At 39.6% G+C, this 23,774-nt stretch overlaps 3 protein-coding genes across 4 annotated transcripts; all 3 read left to right on the plus strand.

Annotated features, from left to right (window-relative positions):
- The first annotated feature begins 241 nt into the window (after positions 1-241).
- On the plus strand, positions 242-4,459 carry tnfrsf18 (tumor necrosis factor receptor superfamily, member 18). Its single transcript, XM_015958943.3, has 7 exons — positions 242-422; positions 567-689; positions 799-918; positions 1,099-1,195; positions 2,995-3,065; positions 3,557-3,670; positions 4,108-4,459. The coding sequence occupies exons 1-7, from the start codon at positions 290-292 to the stop codon at positions 4,257-4,259; spliced, it is 810 nt and encodes a 269-aa protein (XP_015814429.1). The 5' UTR covers positions 242-289; the 3' UTR covers positions 4,260-4,459.
- Positions 4,460-8,548: 4,089 nt separating this feature from the next.
- Positions 8,549-15,122, plus strand: arl8ba (ADP-ribosylation factor-like 8Ba). The gene is made up of 7 exons (XM_015958942.3): positions 8,549-8,763; positions 12,965-13,045; positions 13,157-13,230; positions 13,349-13,442; positions 13,568-13,635; positions 13,969-14,039; positions 14,309-15,122. The coding sequence occupies exons 1-7, from the start codon at positions 8,641-8,643 to the stop codon at positions 14,356-14,358; spliced, it is 561 nt and encodes a 186-aa protein (XP_015814428.1). The 5' UTR covers positions 8,549-8,640; the 3' UTR covers positions 14,359-15,122.
- A 747-nt stretch (positions 15,123-15,869) lies between these two features.
- On the plus strand, positions 15,870-22,559 carry edem1 (ER degradation enhancer, mannosidase alpha-like 1). 2 transcript variants are annotated; one of them, XM_070549393.1, is made up of 12 exons: positions 15,870-16,499; positions 17,476-17,548; positions 17,995-18,182; positions 18,260-18,431; positions 18,514-18,697; positions 18,820-18,994; positions 19,155-19,275; positions 19,361-19,531; positions 19,606-19,679; positions 19,788-19,884; positions 20,849-21,034; positions 21,135-22,559. In XM_070549393.1, the coding sequence occupies exons 1-12, from the start codon at positions 16,030-16,032 to the stop codon at positions 21,222-21,224; spliced, it is 2,001 nt and encodes a 666-aa protein (XP_070405494.1). In that variant the 5' UTR covers positions 15,870-16,029; the 3' UTR covers positions 21,225-22,559. The 2 variants fall into 2 exon arrangements, with proteins under 2 accessions (XP_070405494.1, XP_015814426.1); XM_015958940.3 differs by having other exon boundaries at positions 15,871-16,499; positions 18,079-18,182.
- The last annotated feature ends 1,215 nt before the right edge of the window (positions 22,560-23,774 follow it).

Raw genomic sequence — 23,774 nt, forward strand, 5'->3', positions numbered from 1 at the left:
TGGTGCTATATAAATAAACTTGAATTGGATTGAATTAATAACAATAATAGTAATAATAGTAATAGTAGTAGTAATAATAATAATAATAATAATGGCAAAACAAAGAACAAAAAGTGTATTAAATGTGAGTGATTTGTGAATAAAATGACCAAATTCATCTTATGTTGTTTTTCTAGCTTCAAAGTTTGAGGTACGTCACAAGTGGTCTCTCACTTCCTCCAGAGTCAAACTGACGTCAGAGAAGAGGTTATATAAAACCCAAGAGAGAAGATAAAGAGCACTGATCACAATGAGTCCTCTCAGCTTCTCCATGGCTTTATTATCAGCGTGTTTACTGAGCTTCTGCACTATCGCACAGAACATAGGATGTCCTGCTTTACAAAGAAGGATACATGGACGTTGCTGTAATGAGTGCCCCCCAGGTAAGCAGCTGACTTATAGATAGATCTAGTAATTTGGATACATGTATGGTTTCACATTAAATGTACATGAAACATTCTGTTTTGTTAAAAACATTTGTGATCAGTGTGGTAGAGAACAGAATCTATGTGTGTCTTATGTAAAAGGTACTTACATGAAGGACTTTTGTTCTGTGGATCATCAAACTATCTGTCAACCCTGTGAGGAGGGGTATTACTCCCCTGAACATAACACCTTTGACCGCTGTGAACAATGCTCATGCCAACACGGTAACACGCTGCTGGAATATCAATAATGATATACACAGATATTCGCTGAAGTTGTACAAGATTGTGGTATTAACTCTTACTTTTTTTTTTTTTTTTGCTGATTCTACAGGGAAGTGCGTTAGAACAAACGGAACCTGTCTATGTCCTTCTGGTTTCCTGTGCTCCAACAGCACTTGCTCTGTTTGTGAAATGAACACATGCTCAGTTGAAGAAAAACCAAAAAGGACAGGTGAGAATTGACAGATGAAAGAAAAAAGTCAGATTTAATCTATACTTTGCATAAACAGATTTAAGCCTGCAGAAATGCATACATTACTGCTTTTGTTTATCGATGATAGTGGGTGGTGAGAGGGGTTGACCACAGATACATAATGGAAATAACCAAAGACCTGTCTGTCTGTCTGTCTAGAGCATCCACCGGGTCAGTATTTATATCAGTGTGAACCTAAATGTCCTGAATACCAATACTTTGATTCAAAGGAGGACACCTGCAAGCCAAAGACACAGTAAGATGCATTGAAAAGGGTTTTCTTTTATCTCAATCACTTGTATTTTTATAATGTTTTAAAAGTTTCCAATGGTTGCAACAGACTTTAACAGAGAGAGAATTGTAAAAGCTGATAGTGATCTGAAGATTATTCCTGATGAGTGGAGTGTCAGACAAAAAGGCACACCTGAATACAACAGAATTTTTCAGATGAACCTGATGCAACTTAGAGGATTAGACAGGATAGGATAAATAGTTGTGATGGACTGGCAACCAGGGTGTACCCCACTTGCTTGATGATGATGATGATGATGATGATGATGATGATGCATTTACCTTATTGTTGTTCAACTTAGGGAACTTGGGTTTCAGACATGGTCTTGAGTCAGAGGTCAGGGATGAGGTCCTGACCCAAGTGGAGCAGTTCAAGTATCTTGAGGTCTTGTTCACCAGTGAGGGAAAACTGGAGCGTGAGATCGACAGGCGGATTGGTGCTGCATCTGCAGTGATGCGGGCGTTGTACCGGTCTGTCGTGGTGAAGAGAGAGCTCTCGATTTAACGGTCGATCTAAGTTCCTACCATCACAAGCTTTGGGTAGTGGCTGATAGAATGAGATTTCAGATGCAAGCGGCCCAGATGAGTTTTCTCTGCAGGGTGGCTGGGCTCTCCCTTGGAGGTAGGGTGAGAAGCTCGGTCATCCGGGAGGGGCTCAGAACAGAGCTGCTTATCCTCCACATCGAGAGGAGCCAGCTGAGGTGGCTCGGGTATCTAGTTAGGATGCCTCCTGGACACCTCCCTGGTGAAGTTTTCCGGGCACGTCCTGCTGGGAGGAGACCTAAAGGTAGACCCAGGACACACTAGAGGAACTGTCTCTCACCTGACCAGGGAACACTTGGGATTCTCCCGGAGGAGCTGGTCCAAGTGGCTGGGGAGAGGGAAGGCTGGGCCTCTTTACTTAGCTTGCTTCTCCCGGAAACCGACCCCAGAGAAATGGAGGAAAATGGATATGAACTGCTTCATCCTTATGAGGATCTTGGGGGAGCTGGTGCTCCCACAACTCAAGCGATTACCCCACGCAGTGCGTTTCACTGACACGATGTAACGTGTTGACCACGATGAGAGCTTTCAGCTGAAAACCTGGCATGATCAACTTAAGGACGATTCACTTCTCAAGTCTTTTCTGAGATTTTAGCTATATCATAAAAAGTCCTTCAAGAAGGACACTTCTTCTTTTGTCTTCCACTTTTGTTGCTTATTTTTGAGCACACATTACAAAAAAATTGCTCTTCAGATGAAAGGACTGGATGGAAAATGCAGGACAAAAGAAACAAAAGTTATTCACAAAATTGTTACGGACTTTTAGACGGGTGGACTGCTGGGTTTGTTGATGACTGAAAGAAAACATGTCTCATTTAATGCAAAATAGTGGAAATTTTTACTGGTTTTAAATGTTTGTGCTTTATTTTCTATAGCAAATGGGCAGACGGGTGTCATCTGAGAATGAGTCAGGTTTGGTGGAAATAAACAGTACGCTCGGACTGGTTGCTGAATTTTGATGAATAAATAAACTATTTTGATGTTCTGTGTTGTGGCTGACAAAACACTAAAACTGCTATTGTTTCATATAACGTGGTTGTTGGCATACATCAGTGGCACCTATCAGTTTTAACCATCAAACCTTTGGTTGGTGCAAGAAACGTTTTACTCTTTAGCAAAATTTCCTAGTCACAAAATCCAAATATAGTGAAAAATGCTTTTGGCAGAATGAATGATAAAAGTTTCCTTTCCTTTACTAATGTAACATGTTTTGGTCAACAGATGCATCACTCTTGGACTCGTTGAAAAGATTCCTGGAAACAATACCCATGACTCAATTTGTCAAAAGCCACGTAAGTTACCACAGCATCACATCCTGTTTGCAGCAACAACATTATGATGTATTTTAGAATTTGCTATATATACTGTATAAGGTTAGCCTGGCAAGTCATCCTATATATGTGAATACATAGTCTGGCCATGGTCCATTGATGGCTCTCAGTCATGGAGCGGGATCTACTGTTGTCTTTCAAGCTGTCTCTTCTATTGGATAACAAACAACATGATGTACTTGCTGTTACGAATGTTAGTCACCGAGGAAGTCCACTATACTCCATCAAAGAAGATGCAAATATGTCCTTTTTCTAAATAAATTTAAGTACCTCCACCTGTTCTTGATTCAAAGAAAAGCCCAAGTCTAAATAGTCCAAAGCTGATGCCAAAACCGTTTCAAACAAGCTGTCGCCATCTCTGTATTGGTAACATCTCGCTCACAAACTGTGGTGCTGTGATTGGCCCACCATTTAAAGATGAAAATGTTCATTCTAATGTGATTTCTCTCCAGATGACAACAACTCGGTGTACATGATCCTCTGCTTTGGCTTTGTTTTGCTCTCCCTCACCCTCTTCATCTTTGTGTCTCACACCTGCTGGAGGAACATCAGGAAGCAAGCTGCAAGTAAGCAAGCCCTTAATGAAAAACATTACCGGATCCAGGAGGTGCATGTGGTATTCATTTATTATAACACAAGCATGATTTTAATCAATCAGTTACACAGCAATGTGGCCAAAACCAACATATATCGACGAGAAATAAATAACAAAGTGTTCCTTCTTAACTATTTCCTGTGAATTTCCTGTTATGCAGAGACTGAAAGAACATCTGTCGATATGGCTTAAAATAAAAATGAACTGTGAAAATGTGAATGAGAAGCACATGAACTCACAACATTATTAAAAAATTCAGGTTTTGGTCCGATTAGAATTAAGACATTGTTAATACAAGCGGTCTGTGAGGCAGGTAACATCATTTATCTGAAGTGATTTGGCATGTCTATCTGCTCCGAGGATGTAAGTTTTATCCTGTCACTAAAACACCGACCATCTCTGCCTCAGATAAAAAGCCCATCCAAGCAGTCCAGTGTAAAACAAGTGACTTTCACCTGTCAAAGGAGGAGAGTGGATTTCAGCTCGTCATCCAGGATGAATCCAAGGACAGTAGCAGTTTGAGCATGGAGGATCTGGAAAAAGTCTCCAGTCTTTCATAACATTGGTCATCCCAATCAGCCCCAGCCAGGAAGATGATGTAAAAATCTATTTTGTTTGGTGTCTCAAATGTCTTTCATAAAGATTCGATAAGTTGATCGATGAGGAAAGGGAACGAAAGGCTAAACCTCTTATCAGATCAGTGTTAGGGAGGTAAAGTAGCAACATCACATCCAAGCACTTATTAAGAAAGAGCACTCATTTAATTAATACATCTGCAGTGGTCCCTAGTAGGAATTAATGTCTTGTAAATCGTACTCTGGGAAAAAAAGCTCTTGTGCACCTGTTTCAGGAACTAGACAATTGCCGTATCAGAGGAGAGGTTCAGACGACAGGATCTGGAGTCTTCTTTCCTGATATTTGGACATCTGACCTCTGATTGGCTAACAGCAATGCGACTCTACCACTGACTCTGTTTGCTCTGCAACATTGATGTTTTCTCTCCACAAATAACACAAGCCTGGAGGAACACTGCTGTGTGGTGGAGTTGCTAATGCTAACAGTTAGCTTCTACTAGCTGAGAAGTTGTCTGCTGTTTCATGGACGCTAAAACAACAACAGCACTTTCCATCGTAAGTCAAGATGGGTGAATCCATGAATGTTAAGTGACAGTGTGACGTAGATCTGTCAGACTTTTCCAATCCCAGAGTTTCACCATCTATTTTCCATCAGAAGCTAATGCAGGAGACAGGTGTTGGAGACTATTTTCATGTTCAGCCTGCATGATAAACTCAGAGTGACCAGTTATAATCAGAAATGATCATTAAAAATGGCCATTCAGTGATTCACACCTTTAAGTTATTTGTTTAAGACCAAGTTAACTGAGAAACAATTTTTACTTATTTATAAAAATATGATTGCAGGGCTACCAACGTCTGAACTTTTCGACACGTGAGAGCAGGGTGCAGGTGTGGCATGAGAGCGTGTGAAGAGGATCAGATGCATGAGTCTCACACTCATGAAAGCTGGCAGTCCTGTGATTGGTCTCTTTCAATTTAACATGCAGGCTAAATGTGAAAATAGTCTTCTACCCCTATGTCTTGCATTAGCCGATAGTAAATAGATGCAAAAACTCTCTTAAGTAAACTACACATTGTCACACTGAAAATTAGCATTCATGGACTCAGTCATAGGCTTGCAACAAGGGTAAAGCTGTTGTTGGTTTAGCATCCAGGAGAGAGCAGAGCATGGCTCAGCTACTTGAAGTTAATCGTTAGCATTAGCAACTCCCTCACACAGCAGAACTCCTTCAGGCTTGTGTTATTTGTAGAAATAAAACATCAACATTTCAAAGCAAATTGAGTCAAAGGTAGAATTTGTTGCTGACAACCAATCAAAGGTGAGAAGTTCAAATATCAGAAAATAAGACTCCTGCCATCTTCTGCTCCCCTTTGCTCTGTCTCCCTTCTAGTTCCTGAAACAGGAGCGTCAGAGCTTTTTTTCCCAAGAGATGACTCATGGCTGCGCATTGGCACAGTGGTTAGAGCTGTTGCCTTGCAGCAAGAAGGTCCTGGGTTTGCATCCTATTTTTTCTGCATGGAGTTTGCATGTTCTCCCTGTGCATGTGTGGGTTCTCTCTGGGTACTCCAGCTTCCTCCCACAGTCCAAAAACATGACTGTTAGGTTATTTGGTCTGTCTAAATTTTCCTTAGGTGTGTGTGTGTGTGTGTGTGTGTGTGTGTGTGTGTTTGTCCTGTGTGTCTCTGTGTTGCCCTGCGATGGACTGGCTCTCTGTCAAGGGTGTACCCCGCCTGATTGCCCGTTGACCGCTGGAGATAGGCGCCAGCTCCCCTGCGACCCTACGTGGACAAAGCGGATTCAGACAATGGATGGATGGATGGAGATCGAAGCACAAGGCATTCATTTATTCTAGAAACCACTGTAGTTTTATTGAAAAAATATTGAAAAAACAATAATGAGTGAACTTAGACTTTCTATAACAGGATTTTTACCTGTATGTGTGATTTGCACCAATTTAAATATTCAGTATTTATTTAAACATTTCAGTCAACTGTTGCATGGAATAAAGAGGGGGATGATGATAAATATTTCAAAGTTGAATAAAATTATCTGCATTAATTTATATGGAATCATCTTTTGCCATCTATTTTTAGGTTTCAGAATGGTATGGAAAATTCCTCTATTCATGAATGAAATCAACGTATTTGCTGTTGATTAAAACTGAAGGTGAAAAATGTAAGTTTGTTAATTCATTAAAAAATTATTTATGAAAGAATAAAGGGGATACAGGCAATGATCTTTGTACATATGATATATTGCAAAGAAACTGTGATCAGGAGAAAATATGTAGAAAACCATATAGGATCTTTAATCTTCTATTTTCTTCAGTATAATTTAGTTATTTTTTAATGTTGTTTGCTTTTACGTGACTGAATCCGATCATTAATTTTTAAAAATCTTTTATTAAGAAAAACAAACAAATAGAAAAAGAAAGCAGTGTTTTTTCAAACATTTTTAAGACATATTGTAAGTTTGTCATGGTGTAGGAGGTGGAGACGGCGGACCATGTGTGGATGAGCTGAGCAGGAGGTAAAAATGCAGGCTTCAGTAAAAGTAAAAAATGGTTTAATGGCAGGATGGGATGAACAGGAACACCAACAAACAACATTAACAACAATGAACTGACAAAGGACAGGGGCAAAACAGGTGGTATAAATACAGAGGGCTAATTAGGGAAACATGGGCAGGCAAACGAGGGACAGGTGAGAACAATAAGGGTAATCATAGCAGGAGAGGAACACAGTCAGGCGGGCAGGGGCAGATCGTGACAAAGTTGTTATTTTAAAATGCTTCCTGATGTTTCAGTTTTTCTAGTAACATCTAAAACAAACAAACAAACAAACAAATAAACAGAACACTAATCTAAACGTGGAACAAATGACCAAGGAACCAAGCCCTTCTTGTCATTCTATTTTTTTCTGTTCAGTAAAACGTTGTTTTGAAATATATATGGAAGCTGCTTTCTGCCACTTTAAAAAAAATAGACACATTTTGTGTCACAATAAAGATTTTCTATCTTACGTGACTCTGAAAGTTATAAATATGGCTTTAACCCTTTCATCCCTGAAATAAAATTAATAATATCTAGATATTAAAACAGATCTATTAATTGGCCAATGTTAACAACTAAATATTGATCAGTTTAATTTTAAGTTGTCATTATAAAAAAACAACAGTAACTAATAAGCAGTAGTAATGTGTAATACTAGTTGTGGCAGGTTTTTAAATATGGTGTTAATCCTCATACCCCCTCTGGTTGATTTAAGACCAGAAATGGTTGGATGCAAATTTGATTAAGTAATCTACAATAGTTAAAACTTAAAATTATTACACAAAAATGTATGTTTGTGATTTCGGAGCTCATAATTATGACTTTAAAATTCAAAGTTATGACAATAACTCAAAAAATGTAACTGAGATTTATAAATTTATCTTTAAATATCGAGTAAGACTTTAAAATTCCTAAGACACATTCCTGCATTCCTACACCTAAGGATGTAAAAATTAAAAATAAGTATGAGTTTGAAAGTTATCAGTACTTCAAAACTCACAAGTTATTCTATCTAGTCTTGAAGTGGCAGTAATAAGCTTCCATAAAATATATTTCATTCAACTACATGCTCTGTTTGTTATGGAAGCCCATTCCCGCCACTCAGATAAAACAAAAATTATTATCTCATAATTATGACTTAGCTATCTCATAATAATGAGATACCATCATTCCCGCCACTCAGATAAAACAAAAATTATTATCTCATAATTATGACTTAGCTATCTCATAATAATGAGATACCATCATTCCCGCCACTCAGATAAAACAAAAATTATTATCTCACAATTATGACTTAGCTATCTCATAATAATGAGATACTATCTCATAATAATGAGATAATATCTCATTATTATGAGATAGCTAAGTCATATTTATGAGATAGCCAAGTCATAATAATGAGATAGTATCTCATAATTATGAGATAGCTAAGTCATAAATTTGAGATACTAAGTCATAATAATGAGATAGAATCTTATAATTATGAGATAGCTAAGTCATAATTATGAGATACTAAGTCATAATCATGAGATAATAATTTTTTTATTTGAGTGGCGGGAATGGGCTTCCATAGGAATGGGCTTCCATAGTTTGTAGAGAAGGACAATAAAATTTTTAAATGTTTGAAGCTCGCTCCAATAGTTAAAAGTTGTTGTAGTTTCTCTGTCTTCCAGTAGAGGCGCTAGTCCGGCTTTGTCTCACTGATCATATGACAGCTGCTGATGTCCCACTTCCTTACTGGAAAAAAAACGCCACATCGCTGGGAGGGAGACGTATACCACCACGGGGGAGCGTAACCACCTAACCTCAAGATGCTGGCACTAATAAATCGGGTTTTGGACTGGTTTAAGTCCCTGTTTTGGAAGGAAGAAATGGAGTTGACGTTGGTCGGCTTGCAGTACTCTGGGAAAACAACATTTGTTAACGTGATCGCTGTAAGTCTTAAGCAGCTACTAGCCACACTGCTAGCTTATTGCTATTAGCTTTAGCGCTAATAATGGTATAAAAGTGTCCAAGCTGGGTCAGGGATAACTTAAACTGTGTTTTTGTCACAAGAGGCGAAAAAACGTAACCCCGCCGGTTGCTGCATTTGTAAAACACCTGCGGATAAGTCACCTTGGAGGTGTTTGTCAACACATCAGCTTGGCTAACTTATTTGCTGCTTGCAAACTGGGATTACTCACTGTAAACATCAAAAAGTGGCAGTGATTCTTAGTTTTAATGCATCCAAACGATGGGAAATTTCAAGCTGTCAGACAGACATGTCTTTCTCTGTTACCAGGAAGTTAGAAAAAGTTGATGATTATTGCAAAAGTGTAGATAAACAGGATGGATCACAGTCATCTGGATACTTTGGTGTCATCTTTTGTTTGCAGATTTGCAGAAATCGTGTTAACTCCAAAAAGTTAATATTAAAAAAATGTTAAATTAGTCGTTCCATTCCCAGCTCTAATGGAAGCAAGCTGAGAAAATCCTCATTAAAAAAGTACTTGATTTCTAATTTCATATTTTGAAAATTAAATTATTTTAATTCTAATTAATTTTTAAATCTTAAGATCAAACAAAGAACAAGAAGTTGTCTGAAACAAAGTTTAGATGCAAAGTGTGATAAAGATGTCTTCCTGTGTGACATTATTCGGTTTATTTGCACAAGCTAATTGGTTTCTTACCCAACTTTTGCAGAGATGTGTGAAATGCAGGTTGCTCCTAATGAAGCAATTTTAATTGCCAAATCGCTGTTGTGCAACATTTCCTTTTTGCATGAGGGTTCATTGAAAAAGGCTTACATACTGGTCCATAATACCCAGTCCTGACCGTTCCAGACTAGGCGATGGAAAAGAGCTATTAGAGACTCAGAATAGATCTTGCATATCTTCTTGCTTCATCAGCTCAGACCACCCATCAGCTAACCCCAACCCCAATGACAATTGCAGTTGTTCATTAGTGCAGCTCTAAGCTGAGTGTTCACACTGGTTGATGTTCATGCACATTTACATTACTGCACATTTCACTTGACATGCAGATCTGACAATACTATTCCCATATTGATACATTAATTCCACTAAAATCATTTATATTGCTTTGTTTCAATTCCAAAATAAAGTTTCCTGTTTTTATATTTTAAAAATCTGTGCTTATGTATGTTTAAAGCGATATCTTAAAAGTGTATCAACAACAGAAAACATATAAATGAATATTGATCAAGCAGGTCTTGTTTCTCCATCAAAAATACCAAACATAGACAGATTTGATTACTTTTAATACTTTCCAACAAAAGTCTTTATGAATATGTGCTGCTAAATTTGTCAACATTGACTTAACAATGGAGAAATATTATGCATTTATCCAGTCTGTGACCATTGCCATCTTAGGAGCCACACATTAGAAAAATTCACTTAGGAAAGTTTAATTGAGCATTTATGATTAGAAACAAGAAAAAAAATGTCAGCTTGGATTGTTTTGAATTCAAAATCAGACAGCAGGTAATCAGTGGAAGACGTCAAATAAAGGTGTAAACTCGACTCGGCTCTTTTATGTCTTTAGAGTTGTGAAAGTTACCCGGCCAGTTTGTCATGTTGTGATGTCATGAATGGCTGCTGCATGGGTGGTTCCTCCTCCCAGTCATAAGACCGCTGCACTCATTTCCACTTAGCTGCGTCAGGTGACTGCAGAAAGTCATGTGCTGTGAAATATGTGCATATCTGGTGGCGTGTGAGTGTGTTGAAGTTTATAAAGGAGATGGGGAAACAATCTTGTAGACGTAAACATAGAAGGGGAATGCCACTGACTCAGTCTCAGATCTTCATCCCTCTTCAGCGTTAAAGTCATGAAAAAGCTGTCAGACAAGCCAGAAACATGTAGATTTGGATTTAGTTGAGTTTGGCACCATATCAAATACCATCTAAACAGGTTCTTGACAAGAGTTTAAAGGTACTTTTTAAGGTATCAGAAGGTAAGATCAGAAGGATCTTGGTTTGTTTTATGTTCATCTAAAGTGAAAACACAAGGTTGATGCACTTTATGTGATCCTTGTTTTTGTTGTTAGCATAAAGATAAAACCAAAACAAACTTATTGATTTACATGTTAAATGATAAATGACCCACACTTGTATACCGGGTATCCGCGGGTCCTTAAAAAGTCTTAAAAAGTCTTAAATTTGCTTTTCCAAATTTAAGGCCTCAAAAATCCTTAAAAATGACAAATAATCCTTAAATAGAGTTTCCAAAGGTCTTAAATGACCAAAGACCCAATAAACAGGATTGTTTCATTTCTATAAAATTTTTGTGAATTTCTCGTTAGTGTTCAGCATTTTTTGTGTACGATATTGGCGTAAGCGGAATCGTACACATTCAGTTGGTTGTGAAAGGGGACTATTTTTAGATGAGCACATTAGCTGGTTAAGCTAGTGGGAACTTGCACCATGGGGAAGTGCAAGTTTAATGTAACTGGATGGCTAATCCCACGTTTGCGACGTGGTTAGCACCGGTTCCAGGCAATAGCTGGAAATTATAGCTTAAATTTTATTTAAAAAAATAGCTTAAATTTGGTCTAAGTGGCCTTAAAAAGGTCTTAAAATGTCTTAAATTTGGCTCCCTTAAACCTGCAGATACCATGTGTATAGCGCCTCTCAGAGTAAAAACTCCAAAGCGCTTTACACTACAGTGTATCATTCATCCATTCACACACACATTCACATGCTGATGGTGATGAGCTACGATGTAGCCACAGCTGCCCTGGGGCGCACTGACAGAGGCGAGGCTGCCGAGCACTGGCGCCACCGGTCCCTCCGACCACCACCAGCTAGTTTCACCACCACCAGTTCACTAAAGCCCTTTTCAGACTGACATTCTGGAACATTTGCGGACAATTCAATCCGGTTTTTAACCGGAACTGTGTTTTCAGACACACCACTTTTGTACCGGAACTTGTCCTTTCGGCTGCGTTCACACAGCAGGGAAAAGTTCCAGATGTCTGGCGGCGGGGGGTGTGTGTGTGTGTGTGTGTGTGTGTGTGTGAATCGGACTTATGTTAAGAAGAAGAAGAAGAAAATATCATTTCTATAGCGCCTCTCAAGATAAAAATCACGAGGCGCTTAAGCATAATTCTGCGCTCACGAAGACGCATAAGAGACCTGGATGATGAAGCTCAATGGTTAAAGGAATCACTGAAGCGGTGTGAAGCGGTGTGAAGCGCTCCATCGCGCGTCTAGGCGGTACCGTAGGAGGTGAGCTGCCGTGGTTCGACGCATGCTACAGGAGCGAGCTATCTAGGTGCGCACAGCGTCCCCCGGTCCCTCCTCCTCCTCCCCCTCCCCCTTGTCCGGAACTTTACCTCACCAGTCTGAAGCAGCCACCCTGTCCGTAACAAGTCCGGACCTGTTACTAGGGGCTTCGTCCGGATAAATTCCGGAACACGTTATCCGGATGTTTGTATTCAGACACAAAGGTCTTACGGACAGATTCCGGAACATTTCCGTTTTTCATGGCCTGTCTGAAGGGGGCTGTAGAAACAGTTATTTTAATTGTTACTTTTGAAATATGATTGGTCCGTCTGACTTTAATGTGCAGACTGAATGTAAAAACGGCCTACTACCCCTATTTCCTGCATTAGCCATTGATAGAAAATAAACGGGGAAATGCTTGGGTCAGAAAAGCCTCACAGATCTATGTCACACTGTCACTTAACATTCATGGAGTCATCCATCTTGACTTGTGTTGTTGTTTTAGCATCCAGGAAACCACAGATAATCTGAATTAGTAGAAGCTAACTATTAGCATTAGCGACTCCACCACACAGCAGAACTTCTTTACGCTTTGGTTATTTGTGGAGCTAAAACATCAAGTTGCGTTGCTGTTAGCCAGTCAGAAGTGAGATGTTTGAATATTATGAATATTAATAAGAATGCAAATCCTGCTGTTTTCTGCTCCCCAGTCTTCTGGCTAACCTCTACTTCCTGAAACAGGAGCGCCAGAGTTTTTTTTAGAGCATGACTTAAAAAGCGTTCATATCTACCAGAGACCACTACAGATTTATTGGGGAAAAAAACGAGTGAATGAGTTTTAAAAACATTTCATCAGTGCTGATTGTGAACAAATGAAGAACACTGTTTTCCGTCTTGTCGTCTTTCCTTTTAGTCGGGGCATTTCAGTGAAGATATGATCCCAACAGTCGGCTTCAACATGAGGAAAGTCACTAAAGGAAACGTCACCATCAAGGTTCAGATTTACTCTGTCTTTAAAAGAACACTGATGTGTTTTATTTTAATAAACACAAAACGTTTACATTGTTGATGTTGGAAAGTTTGTCTTCCACTCCTCATTCTGTAGATCTGGGATATAGGAGGACAGCCAAGGTTCAGGAGCATGTGGGAGCGGTACTGTCGGGGAGTTAATGCAATCGTGTGAGTGTCCAAAACACTTCAAAATGATTCATCTTCCAAGAAAACCAAATTCTATTAATTATGCCTTCTATTAATTATGCCTGGTGCCAGACGGATTTTCGATAATGCTTCTTTTCAGGTACATGGTTGATGCTGCAGATCGAGAAAAGGTGGAGGCATCCAGGAATGAGCTTCATAATTTATTAGACAAGCCTCAGCTGCAAGGAATTCCTGTAAGTGTTCACCTGAATGTAAATGTGTAGGCCTGAGTCATTTCTGTTGTAGTCAGGGAAAACTTTGTGTGGTTGTCTTTAGCTGCATCCCTGCAGTTTCAGTGTTTTGTCTCTCCTCCCTTTAGGTTTTGGTACTCGGTAACAAAAGGGATCTTCCAGATGCGTTAGATGAAAAGCAGCTTATTGAGAAAATGTAAGTATGAACATTTAAAAAGATTTGGTATCCTAAATTTAATGACAAACTACCCTAGTCTACTGTAGAATCACAAATAAACTATATGTACTTTAAATTAAAAAAAACTCAATATATATTGTCTACATGTCCGTATATTGTTTGATAAAAACTTATCAGTAGTTTTCCAAACCTTAATTTCTTTTAGTGGCTTTCATCTGTGGCTCACTAGCTCCCTCTTTTGGCATGTTAGAACTCTGCACGCATCTTTAAAACGCCAGAAGAATGAGGCAGATTATGAGCTTGGAGACATGCTTGTCATGTTTATTCATGTGTCATTATTTCTGTTTATAGGAATTTAGCAGCTATTCAAGACAGAGAGATCTGCTGCTACTCTGTTTCCTGCAAAGAGAAAGACAACATTGGCAAGTTGATATTAATTACTACAGTAACTTTACTTTTGACAAGAGATGATTGCTTTATTAAAACTTTATTCGTCCTTTATTTAAATCTGTTGTTTAAATTTCATGCCAATGTAGAAGGTCTGCAAATGTACTCTTCTCAGTTTTTTTCTTCTGTTTCTACTAAAATATTGATCTAATGAAGTATTTGTGTACAGTTACCTTCGAAACCAGTGGAATTCTTTATTTTGACTGATTTGATAGTTCTGTTATTTTTTTGTTTGGTTTTGTAGATATCACACTTCAGTGGCTCATCCAACACTCAAAATCTCGCAGGAGCTGAATGCAGATGTTTCCCAGCTGTCTTTGCCATGTTCCTGTCATGTCAAACCTTCACCACTCTGCATTGATGATGTACAGTTGTATTTCCATTTCACTTGCAGCTCGGTTCTGCTTGTTTCACAAACCCAGATAATGCACTACTTAAACTTTCCAAATGTAAGGCGTTAAGTTGGCATTGTTGGTCTTGTAAAGCTGTACTTTTACTTGAATACAAGAAACCGTTATTTTTTGTTGCCAAATTTTACCTTTCAGGAACGTTATAAAATAGTCATGCCCACATGGGTTTGTAACAACATAAACTTTGCGAGATGGGCCTCACTTTGATAAAATTTTGGGTGTGATGTAGACAACTTTCCTGTTTCTGTTCAGCTCTTTTCTGTGATTGTTTTTGATGGCTGCCACTCTTTGCTTAACTTTTGTTTTACAAAAATGTGCATTTAAGCAGGTCTGTACAAATATTAAGCTAGTATAATTTTTACCAATGTTTGGATGTGTGTGTGTGTGTATGAATATATGATTCTATTTAATGTCTGAATGTACAAAAGGTAAAGCTGTACAGGCTTGTGTGGTTCCTATTGGCCTCTGTATCATGGCTTTGGTGAAATAATGTGGTCTGTGCTGCATCCGGACTGAGAGGACGGTAGAATTCAAAGTGCCTTGTGTAGCGTCTCTCACCTCTGAAGGAAAGCAGCATGCAAGGTGCATCTACCTGGGTAGAGTTCAAAAATATGTATTAAAGAATAAAAAGGCATGCTTTTAAATTTAGATGTGGCTGTTTTGCATATTATTTAGTTGAAACCCTGTAGCATTCTTTCTAGTGTTTATACTAAAATACAAAAATATGTTTACATATATACATATATGCCTCTTCAAACACTGCAAACATGAAAAAAAACCTGTATCAATTTTCTGTCAGTGTTTGTTTTTAGGAACGATGTGTGTAAAACAAGCCTTTTCAAAAAGCCCATGTTTGTGACATCACAAATGGAAAAAGCAGAATAAAACACTACCCCTGTAAAAGAGAGAGCTGCTGATGAAAGAGCAGAGGCTCTACTCTGAGACCTTCGTGGATAGAACAAAATAGAAATCTCTTTTTTGACCCTTTTTTAGTGGAACCAATTAGGTGTGACAGCGGCAATTATGTACACAACAGAAACAAAAGGCTAAACAAGAAAATGCAGGAATACTGACGAGATCCTTTTGGATATATACACATTTTTAAAATATCGGAACTTCTCAGCCTTTACCGGTCTGAGTGGAGGATGGGTGGGCAAAATCTGAAGATAGCTGTGTGCTCTTCACGCTTGGGTGCTTTCCAACGTTTTATATGTCAGAATGTAAATTTAACCAAATTATGTTTCGGCTCCTGAACGTTTCACACGTGTGGACGTTTTCTATTGGTGCGGAAGAACCGAGTGCCACGAAACTCAGCGATAAGATTGACAGCTAGTTGTTGACCAATCAGCGCGTACTCTGTGAAACACTAGCCAATCACATAGCAGGATCTGGGAGGGGCTGGTTTGTTGACAGGAAGTGTGTGAGGCGGAATCACTACTGAACAACTTCGTGTCTTTGGTCTTCATCCAGACGAACAGCGGTCTTCGCGTTTCGACACACCTTGGGAAGAAATGCGGACTTGAATTATGCGTTTTAAGACCGGTCAGAGGCAAAGATGCAATGGAGGTCGATAGTAGTTGGTCTGGTGGTACTGAGACTTTCTGTTAGCTGTGTTTTGTGGCTAGCATTCGGACTGGGACCAAGTGTTAGCTGGGGGTTTCACTTCCCCATCAGTTTTAATTTGCACAAATTAGATTTATTGTTCAGGGAGGAACGGGGTTCCGAGCCGAAGAGTAACTCTTGGTCTCAACGAATACAAGGACAGAAATATGAAGAGTCGACGACGAGCTGTTCTAAGATTGGAGAGGAGTCCTCCAAAAGATCCTACTTGAGCCTCTTCGATGGCAACAAGGACGAGTACGTCCAGAAATACAGCTCCTTCCCGGACACGCTGAAACTGAAAATGAAAGGCATGGCCAAAGAAATGTTTTACTTTGGGTATGAGAACTACATGAAATATGCCTTCCCAGAGGACGAGCTGAATCCCATTGACTGTGAAGGGAGAGGTCCAGACGTCCTCAACCCGTGAGTCACTGCTGCTCCTGGTCCTGTCAGGTCCTACCAGTCTCCTTCAGACGGAGATCTGCTTTTACTTCACTGTCAAATTAGCTTCTAGGACCGTCCAGCTGTCACTGGTGGGTTAGTGTGCGTGCTACTCAGCACTAAACAGGTCAAAGGTCACAAAGGTTTCCTCTGGTAGAGCAGCAAACAGAAAAACAAACGTGGATTAGTTTGATCCTCTCGGTCTTTCAGGTAATTCAACAAAATACAGTTACAGTTCAGTTTTAGAGTTGAGGTGATCTTCATCATACAGATCATGTTTGTGGCTCATCCCATGACCCTAAGTGACATCAGATAATAATGTCTAAGTTAATTTAAAAGGCTAAACAAAGTAGTTTTAAAATATATTTTAAATTCAGAGGGATAAAATGAAGTGTAGCTGAGACATTGTCTCTGTTTTCCAACCACATATAGTTATTGTGTGCTGATAGCTCTGAACACTATGACTAGAAATAGGGTCTAATAACATCATGGTGTATAGGACGATAACAGCTGTTCTCCAGTCATGGTAGGTTATTAAAACTATGTCTGGGTGGAAAAGTTCTTGTTTCTGCTGATGTTGAGGTTCCAAACTGATGTTTAGGTGCACATTTAGGACCCAAAGTGTTATTTTGATGCTGTGGTAGATTGTTTTAAGGCAGATAAATGAGATTTAATGATGGGTTTCTTCTGCTTTCTAACCGTTTTTAGCCTGTTTGGATAAAACAGTGTATGGAGGGCGATCATTAACCCTCATGTTCACTTCTCTTTATCTTTTAAAGCTTTAACAAATCCTGTTTACACGGTGTGAGGTCACCCATTTCACGGAATATCTGCTAATCCTTCCGAGTCTCAGAGCACACTCATCTAAAGTCTGGCCGAATATATTATTAAAGAAAAAGATGTGCTTCCCGTTGTGTGCTTTGGTGATAAAGTCCTCCACTTGTGCCTCTGGTTTCAGGTCGAACATCAACATCAATGATGTCTTGGGGAACTATTCCCTTACACTCATCGACACATTGGACACTCTCCTGGTGAGTTGTTTTCCACTTCCTTCCTGTTTAATTTCTCTCACTAAATTCTACTCAGTGAGCAAAAGTTGTGGAAAAAAAAAGTCCAGCTAGAATTTTTGCAGAGCTGAGAAAAGTGTTTGTTGGTGTTTGAGCTCTAAACGTGTCATTTTTGACGAGCTGAGTGAGAAGACCCGGTCTCCCTTGACCAGGTCTCCCTTGAAAAAGAGGTTTTTGATCTCGACGGGATTTTCTTCCTGGCTAAATAAAGGTTAGATAAAGTAAAAAATAAAAAACAACTTTAAAATGCTGTTACCCGTGTTACATTCACTCTAAATGAGGCTAACACTTCCCCTGTTGTAAGCTGTGGATCTCATGAGTTGCCCTCCATTAAAGCAGGTGTGAAATTCTCGTTGCTGCGTCAGCCACAAAACCGTTGAGGTCAGGTGTTTTCCTTTTTCGTCACCCAGCTGCAGCGTTCACATTCCCAAGCAGAAGATAACACAAAAGGAGCCGGGAGATCTAAACGGGGCAATTCATTTTTTTTGTCCCAGGTGCTCGGCAATGTGACAGAATTCCACAGAGCTGTCAAACTGGTTATAGAGACGGTTTCGTTTGACAAGGACTCGACTGTGCAAGTCTTTGAGGCAAATATCAGGTATGGATGCTTCTGAATCTCGTTTCTATGAGCTCCGTACGATAAGGCTTTCTAAAACGACCTACCTGTCTTCACAGAATTTTGGGAAGTCTTATTTCAGCCCACATCCTCCTGACTGACCCAAAGCATCCCTTTGGACAAGTGGGCTTTAAAGATTATGATAATGAGCTGCTGCACTTGGCTCACGATCTGGCCGTCCGATTGCTGCCGGCCTTTGAGAACACTAGCACGGGCATTCCTTACCCCAGGGTGAGTGAGGTGGCCGCTGTGATCAGAGGAGAGTAAATGTGAAGATCAAAGCTCAGCAGCATCATTTGTATCTTTCCTGCAGGTGAACCTGAAGACTGGAGTTCCTGAAGACGGTATCAACGAGACTTGCACTGCAGGAGCTGGGTCCCTCCTTGTGGAATTTGGCATTCTGAGCCGCTTGATTGGAGATTCGACATTTGAATGGGTGGCGAGACGGGCGGTGAGAGCTCTGTGGAGCCTGAGGAGCAACGAAACTGGTCTGCTGGGTGAGTAGAGCCTGGGTGTTAGGTGGGAGGCATTTCCTCCTTGACTTGTTTTAGTTTCTTCCCCTATTTCAGTGATATTTCCATGTACTACAAAAACACTTTCCTGTGATCTCTTCCTTTAGGGAATGTTGTTAATATCCAAACAGGCCAGTGGGTCGGGAAGCAGAGTGGTCTCGGAGCCGGTATGGACTCATTCTATGAGTATTTACTAAAGTCGTACATCCTTTTTGGTGAAAAGGAGGACTACCGGATGTTTAAGGCTGCTTATGAGAGCATACAGAACCACCTGAGGCGGGGGTGAGTCCCAAGCTGGAGGGATTATGTGTGATCATGTTATCACCTAACTAGCACTCATCACTTTTATATTTAAAATCTTGAAACAAATTTATTTTATAAAACAAGAAACTTTTTAGAGAAGACAAAAGTGAAACTCGTTCCTTTTCCTGCTTTTCTCTAGGCGAGAGTCTTGCAACGAAGGAGAGGGAGACCCGCCCCTCTACGTTAATGTGAACATGTTTAGTGGTGAGATAATGAACACTTGGATCGACTCTCTTCAGGCCTTCTTCCCTGGGCTGCAGGTGAGGCTGTAGGCTCGCTCCTTTGAGAACTTACTAAGAAGTTCATGTTGTGTAAAATAAAATCAAGAATCCTCTTCTATCTCAGGTGCTGAACGGGGATATCGATGACGCTATTTGCCTACACGCCTTCTACTATGCCATCTGGAAACGCTTTGGAGCTCTGCCAGAAAGATATAACTGGCAGCTGCAGGCTCCTGATGTGCTTTTCTACCCTTTAAGACCAGAACTGGTGGAGTCAACTTACCTGCTGTACCAGGTGGGATTTGCCAACCTGTTGCTACTCGGCTTTAGCGGGGCTGTTTGTTGTCTGAATACTCTTCTTTATCACAGGCAACCAAAAACCCGTTCTATTTGCACGTTGGGATGGATATTCTCCAGAGCCTTGAGAGAAATGCCAAAGTCAGGTGTGGATTCTGTAGTCACTCTTGTTACGCAACAGGCTTTGTTCTCAGGAGATCCTATTATACGCCAACATGTCTACTTTGGGTTGAGTTGAGCTGCTTTATTTGCAGATGCGGCTACGCCACTCTCCACCACGTCGTGGACAAATCCAAAGAGGATCGCATGGAGAGCTTTTTCCTCAGTGAGACCTGCAAATACCTTTACTTGGTTAGTGGGGATAAAAACCTGTCTCTCACACGTTTGGGGAAGAAATGGATGAGTGTGACTTTTGTCCTGCCTGGCTTTAGAGCAATCCCTTCACTAACAAACCAAACTCAACAGTTTGGCATGAAATTCTTCAAAAGCCTTATCTGTCAGATTAAATCAGGTGTGCTGAAGTAGAGAAACATCTAAAATATGCAGGGCAGCACGCCCCAAAGACCAGTGTTAGCCTTGTGAGTCGATTTCTTTGGGGAAAAAAGCTCTGCTGCTCCTGTTTTGGAGGTAAAAGTTGGTGGGAGGATGGGATTGGGAAACAGCAGGATTTGAAATCTTACTCATTAAAAATTCAAAATGCAAACATCAGCACTACTCTTGCTCTGCCTACGTTCATGTTTGTTTGTTGGGTAGAAATCCAGAGTTAATGTTTTCTCTACAAATAACACAAGCTTGATTGTATTCAGTCATGTTGTGGGGATGCTAATGCTAACAGTTAGCTTCTACGAGGCAAGATGCGCTCTGCTCTCTCCTGGATGCTAAATCAAAAACAGCCTTCTGCTGTCACTAGTCGAGGTGGACGAGGCCATCAAATCTTATATACCCTGTGAAATAGAAGAGACTGACTTCTTGTGACCTGATCGGTTTCTCGTCTATTATTAGTATTAGTATTACCAGTATTACACGTTTTCTCAGTGAACGAGGACTGAAACATTCTCATTCTGGAACCCCAGTTTAATTGCATGATAAAGTGCGAGCTTCTGTTAAACACCTAATGAAAAGACACAAAGTGTAAACTATAACGTCTGTTTGTACGCTAATAAAATTCTTATTAGATTTCCAGGAACATTTGTTATTAAAGGCTAATGAGGGAAAGCATATCGGCCACCAGCTCTCATGTCAGCATTTTAAACAAAGGTAATATCAAACATTGTGCACTTTTAATCCTTATATAGTTATTTTGTCTTTTATGTAGCTGTTCGACGAGGACAACCCACTTCACAAGTCTGATCACAAGTACATCTTCACCACCGAGGGCCATGTTGTGCCTATAGACAAGCGCTTCAGGGAGAAACAGTGGGACGACTTGTTTCCTTGTGATGATGTAGTGTTGGCAGAAACTGATGTGAGCAACCAGCAACCTCCAGGCAACATCAGTCACGTAAGGCTCAACTATGACCTTTTTTACCGTCTGCAACCTAAAATGATAACAGGATGCAAAGTCTTTGGTCTTACTCACGCTTTCCTCTTTGTTCCTGCAGTGTAACCGTTTCCCACAGGAGCGCAGGTATGCCCTGCCATTAAAGAGCGTCTACATGAGACAGATCGATCACATGGTCGGACTTTTTTGAAAACGTGGACGGATGTAGTGACGTTTGGTTCGAAAAGACATTCAGCGCAGTGATCTTAGAGGTCATTGTCTCGTCGGCTTTGGATCCAGACTGGAAGCGGACCGCAACACAATCCTGAGAAAACAGTTTTAATACTTACTGTATTAAGATAAACACTTGAGCCTAAATTCAACAAAAAGGACGACTCTTCTGTTGGAAATTGATGAGGCGCCTTTCATTTACCTTTAGTTTGGTGACGAGTTGAAGTTAAGTGGTTTTAGACTGACTCACTAATATGTGTGGTGATGCATGAATGGTTGAATGTGTGTGTGAGTTGGAAGTTACAGCTGAGCTGTAAATTCTGACAGTTATTCTCGGTTTAAGGTGTCATCTGTCTTCTTATAGCCTATGGGAACACTCGCTCTAAAGGAAAACAATCCCTAAATACGATGATCAGTGCCTTTTTGCAGTCGATTCACGCGACTTGATCAGTGCTTCTTATCAAGGGCTGCAAAAAAAACAACAACACACAAGTAACAAGAGTAGATTTATACATATAAAGTAAAATTCTGTTTTTTATGGTGCCTGTGGAAGACATCCTATGGTTTGCATTAATAGAAACAGCTGCTGCATTTTTTTTACTCATTGTCCCACATAAACAGCTTTGAGGATGTTGCAAGAATTTGCTTTCTCGCATTAATTAATTTAAAATAAAAAAAAAGTTACTTTCTTCCGTGTAATAACAAAAATATTAGGTTGAACTTCATCCTGCATGCTCACAAAACCAAGTGTTGACTCCTCAAGCCTCTGAAAACTCGATGTCTTACAAAGAGGACAAAGATGTGCCATGACCTCACGAGAGTGACGTTCAGGTTTAATCTTTAAGTGCCTTCTGTTAACGTTGTCAAACATGTTTGGTGTTACAAAATGATTTGATTCCATATTTTGTTCAGTTTTGCGTTACTATCACGTAACAAAAGTTTTTTAGACATGTAAACTAAGCCATATTTTAAAATCCTTAATAACAGACAATAACTGTTGTATTCTTTCTGCATTGTTGCTGTTTGTTTTAAGTGCACATCAAACCTAATTATTATCACAGAGAAGGAACTCAGGGTTTAATAGAAAAACAAAAGTCAATGAATGCTTTAAGAAATAAATGTTTTTGAAATGTTGTCTGTATGTTTTAGAATATCCGTCAGTATTTATGCTGCCAGAGGGGTCACAGCACTGACATACAGCTGCATGGTTAACATCCAATATTATTTTACATGGTTTTACGAAGTTTGTAAACATTGTAAATAGAAATTAAAGTGATGATTCAAATCTATTAAAGTGGGTAAATGCAATGAGCAATTTATGTCCTAAATTGTTTAAACAGACTGGAGAAAAAGGCCTGATTGATGAGCTAACAGCTAGTCACATCAAAGCTAAGGCCAAATGGGTTTTGTGGTGTCTTAAGGCCCAATCCCGATACTCGCACTCACCCTGTGGTCTTCAGCTAAGTGCACTTGGAGGAAGTGTGCAGTAAGGCTTCGAGTGCGTAGTACACAATTGAGACAAGGAGCTTTAGGATTAGGGCACAAAAGGGGCATGATCAACTTCAGCACTTGAGATCGGGAAACCCTACGCACTCGCACCCCTGGTCAGGATCGCGCAATTGAAGGGCGCAAGGGTGGAAGTGAGAGAATTGGGATTGGGCCTAAGTCACAGTGGCTCATTAGAAAATAGAAATTATGCCACACGGTATTCACACAGACTTTTTCTTAAAAAATTTAGTTGGAAATTTAGCCACTTTTTTTTGCTTGACAGTATTTATGTGAAACAAAATTTTTGTTTAAATTCCAAGGATTTTTTATTCTAAAATTACAAAGTAACGAAGGAACTAATGAAATAAATGATTACTAACAGGATAGCAAGTGGATACGTTCTTGTCTCGTTTAAGTCCCTGCATCAAACAGTTCAGCTTGTTTGAACGTAGACCTTTACATTTGAATTAAAAAGCGACTTTTAATCATGCAATGACATTTTTATTGAGGCATGTGTAATTTCGATCTGTTTCAGTACAAATAAAGGAACAACAACAAGTTCTTTAACCAGTTTTAAAACTACTTCAATCTGTTTGTGCTGAACTCAACAGGTTTCAGTGCTGCTAAGTAACTAAGTAGAAATCATTAAATCTGCTAAACAAGCTAGCTTAAACATTTTTTTTCATGTCTTTTAACATTCTAACATGTTTTGTAGTTGGTAGGAACATGCAGGCATCCATTTTAGCCGCACTCTAGCACAGGGGTATCAAACTCACACGGGGCCGAAATGAAACTCTGGGACGGAGTCGGGGGCCAAACTTAATATTCTTTGAAAAAGTGACGGCAAATTTGCACGTTTTCTTTATCAACATATATGCAATTTTGAATCTTTAAATTTGGAAACAAACATTTTTCTGCATTAACGCTGAATGTGGAATAACCAAATTACACACGAGCAAGTCAGTTTTAAATAAAAGACATAAGTGGTATTCATTACTTGTGGTATAATCAGCATTTTTAAAATCTATTCAGGATTTATGTT

This window comes from Nothobranchius furzeri, chromosome 3 (genome assembly GCF_043380555.1).
Source record: "Nothobranchius furzeri strain GRZ-AD chromosome 3, NfurGRZ-RIMD1, whole genome shotgun sequence".
In the NCBI taxonomy this organism is placed as follows: domain Eukaryota; kingdom Metazoa; phylum Chordata; class Actinopteri; order Cyprinodontiformes; family Nothobranchiidae; genus Nothobranchius; species Nothobranchius furzeri.

Excerpts from the sequence above, each read along its gene's own strand:
- tnfrsf18 (XM_015958943.3), top strand. The coding sequence starts at position 290 with ATGAGTCCTCTCAGCTTCTCCATGGCTTTATTATCAGCGTGTTTACTG. Across the intron at positions 423-566 it reads CTGTAATGAGTGCCCCCCAG|GTACTTACATGAAGGACTTT; the intron begins GTAAGCAGCTGA and ends CTTATGTAAAAG. Across the intron at positions 919-1,098 it reads AGAAAAACCAAAAAGGACAG|AGCATCCACCGGGTCAGTAT; the intron begins GTGAGAATTGAC and ends CTGTCTGTCTAG.
- arl8ba (XM_015958942.3), top strand. The coding sequence starts at position 8,641 with ATGCTGGCACTAATAAATCGGGTTTTGGACTGGTTTAAGTCCCTGTTT. Across the intron at positions 8,764-12,964 it reads CATTTGTTAACGTGATCGCT|TCGGGGCATTTCAGTGAAGA; the intron begins GTAAGTCTTAAG and ends CTTTCCTTTTAG. Across the intron at positions 14,040-14,308 it reads CAAAGAGAAAGACAACATTG|ATATCACACTTCAGTGGCTC; the intron begins GCAAGTTGATAT and ends TTGGTTTTGTAG.
- edem1 (XM_070549393.1), top strand. The coding sequence starts at position 16,030 with ATGCAATGGAGGTCGATAGTAGTTGGTCTGGTGGTACTGAGACTTTCT. Across the intron at positions 17,549-17,994 it reads ACACATTGGACACTCTCCTG|CTGCAGCGTTCACATTCCCA; the intron begins GTGAGTTGTTTT and ends TTCGTCACCCAG. Across the intron at positions 21,035-21,134 it reads CTCCAGGCAACATCAGTCAC|TGTAACCGTTTCCCACAGGA; the intron begins GTAAGGCTCAAC and ends TTGTTCCTGCAG.